Source organism: Penaeus monodon, chromosome 19, assembly GCF_015228065.2.
Source record: "Penaeus monodon isolate SGIC_2016 chromosome 19, NSTDA_Pmon_1, whole genome shotgun sequence".
Classification (NCBI taxonomy): domain Eukaryota; kingdom Metazoa; phylum Arthropoda; class Malacostraca; order Decapoda; family Penaeidae; genus Penaeus; species Penaeus monodon.
Window position 1 is genome coordinate 6,026,954 of NC_051404.1, and position 2,247 is coordinate 6,029,200.

A 2,247-nucleotide genomic window follows, 5' to 3' on the forward strand; every position below is an offset into this window, starting at 1 on the left:
ACCACGGAGAAGGTGGTCAACAGCGCCACGGGCAACACCATTATCATCACCTTCCCGCCCACAGAGTCGCAGCCCGTCCCCGACACCTCGGAGGCCGCCCACAACCCGTCGCCGCCCATGACGGAGCACAACAACCTCGAGCTCTTCACCTCCATCCTCAACGAGAAGCCATACGACGTCCTCGTGTCGCACAACCACCGCTCGCCCGCCTCCGACTGCGTCTCCTACGTAAGCGCCGGCTCGGGCTACAGCGACTCCGGCATCTCGACGTCGCTCGAGGACACGGCGTCGCCCAACGCCGGCGGACAAGACCACGTCGACTTCGACCGACTCGTCGACTCGGCCGTCGACTCGCTCGTATACTCCCCCGGCGCAGGCGGCCTGCCTCCTGTCGACGACAGCTCCGCCATGGATAGCAGTAGCGGCGCCTACATGGCCACGACGCAGCTGCCGTACCTGACGCCGGTGACGCAGAGCGGTGACGTGTCCTCCATCCTGGAGGGGGCGCTCAGAGGCACCGTGCGGCGGCCCGGCGGCCCGACGCAGCCGCTGCCACCGCTGCCGCCGCTCACGAAGATAACGGAGGCGAAGACGCTCACCCTCATGTCCAACATGACGCCTCTGCCGCCTCTGACGTCCGCGTTCAAGGCGGAGCAGCTGAACGGCGTGGCCGGTTCGACGCAGATCAGCAGCAGCAACGGCATGTACGTCACGACCGGCTACGACTACCACCCGGCCCCCGTCGAGGAGCTGACGAGCCTCGACGTGTCGTTCAACAAGCTGTCCACCACCAACACGTCCAAGATGGACCAGCAGTCGGACACGAAGCCCAAGAAGCGCAAGTACACCAAGCGAGCAGCCGGCGAGGAGCCGTCCACCAAGGGCCGCCTCCTGCACTTCTGCCACATCTGCAACAAAGGCTTCAAAGACAAGTACAGTGTGAACGTGCACATCCGCACCCACACCGGCGAAAAGCCCTTCACTTGTGAGCTGTGCGGCAAGTGCTTCCGGCAGAAGGCCCACCTGGCCAAGCACATACAGATCCACACCGCGCCGAAGCCCCCGGGAAAGAGGTGAGCGAGGCCGAAGGTCCGAACCCTCGCCAAGCCAACCCTAGCCCCGGGCCGCTCTAAGTCGCGCCGGGCCACTCTGGGCCACGTCTGGCCATAGTTGTGGGCCGAGAACCACGTCTCACTGTCGTACCTGCTCCTCGCTCTTAAGCCGTCCTTGCGTTATTCACAGCTTCCTACTGTTAGAAGGATATGGGAATCCAATGATTAACACTATGTTTAGCCTACGGTGCAGCCAATACTCATGTGTATATAGCCACCACTAACCCGTACCCAAACTTGAGTTTTGCACTCACTTAGGACCTGTGTAGGAGAGTCTATGATTATGTTAATTGTTATTTTCTACAAAAGAGAACCACTGTATCACCACTAGCTGGCTAGTGTTACACATCCTTTTATTTTACCCCCCCCCTCCATAAAGCAACTTTTATGATGAAAAGGTTGTACGATTTTAAATTAGGGTGCCATTATTCTATAGCTTATACTCTGTTTTAAAATGAAGAAGAGATTCTATAAGCAACGTGGCGTCACGTTGCTGAGGCAAATTAGCCCAAGACAACCTGGCGTTGCGACCAATTTGCTTCAGCTTCATGACGTCGGAGAGGCGAGAGGAGACCGGCGGGAACCCGGGCCTCCTCTGCAGCGCAGAATCGACGGCGCACGTCACGGGTCGCCGCACACGGACATTCTGCAGTACTTGGGAAACGCTTCACTCTGGAATCACAGCAACACCTGCTGCTGCCGATGCTCAGTGCTATTATTGAAGAGAAGAAAGAGGCTGAACGGCCTCTGTTTCAGACGACATCCGACCTCAGTGGACGCTCGGTCTGCTTTGGACATGTCATACTCGCTGGACATACTGTCTGCTGGGTGAATATGCAGTATATTTGGTGAACACAGTGTACTGAAGAGAGAGGGAATATCACGACGCAGTATACTAAATGAACACGAAATGTACTGGGTGAACACACAGTTCGTTGACCTAAAAGAAGTATATGGAACTAATTTTCTGAAAATGATGACTTACACAAGAGGTCTCCACTGTATAAGGTATAGATTCCTTCGTTGTATAAAGAAAAGATTACTGTTTCTCAGCATAAAAAATTGATGCTGCTCCAGATGTCTTAAAGAAAACATTTTCATCAGAGGGAAGAAACTCAAAATGTGTCATATTGTG

General features: G+C 55.5%; 1 protein-coding gene across 1 annotated transcript in view; it reads left to right on the forward strand.

The window, feature by feature from the left end:
• LOC119585025 (sal-like protein 3) overlaps window positions 1–2,231 on the forward strand; it is a 49,369-nt gene extending 47,138 nt beyond the window's left edge. Inside the window, exon 2 of the mRNA XM_037933642.1 lies at window positions 1–2,231. This exon is cut by the window's left edge and continues 320 nt beyond it. Coding sequence (XP_037789570.1) covers window positions 1–1,077 — 1,077 coding nt within the window. The 3' untranslated portion in view covers window positions 1,078–2,231.
• The last annotated feature ends 16 nt before the right edge of the window (window positions 2,232–2,247 follow it).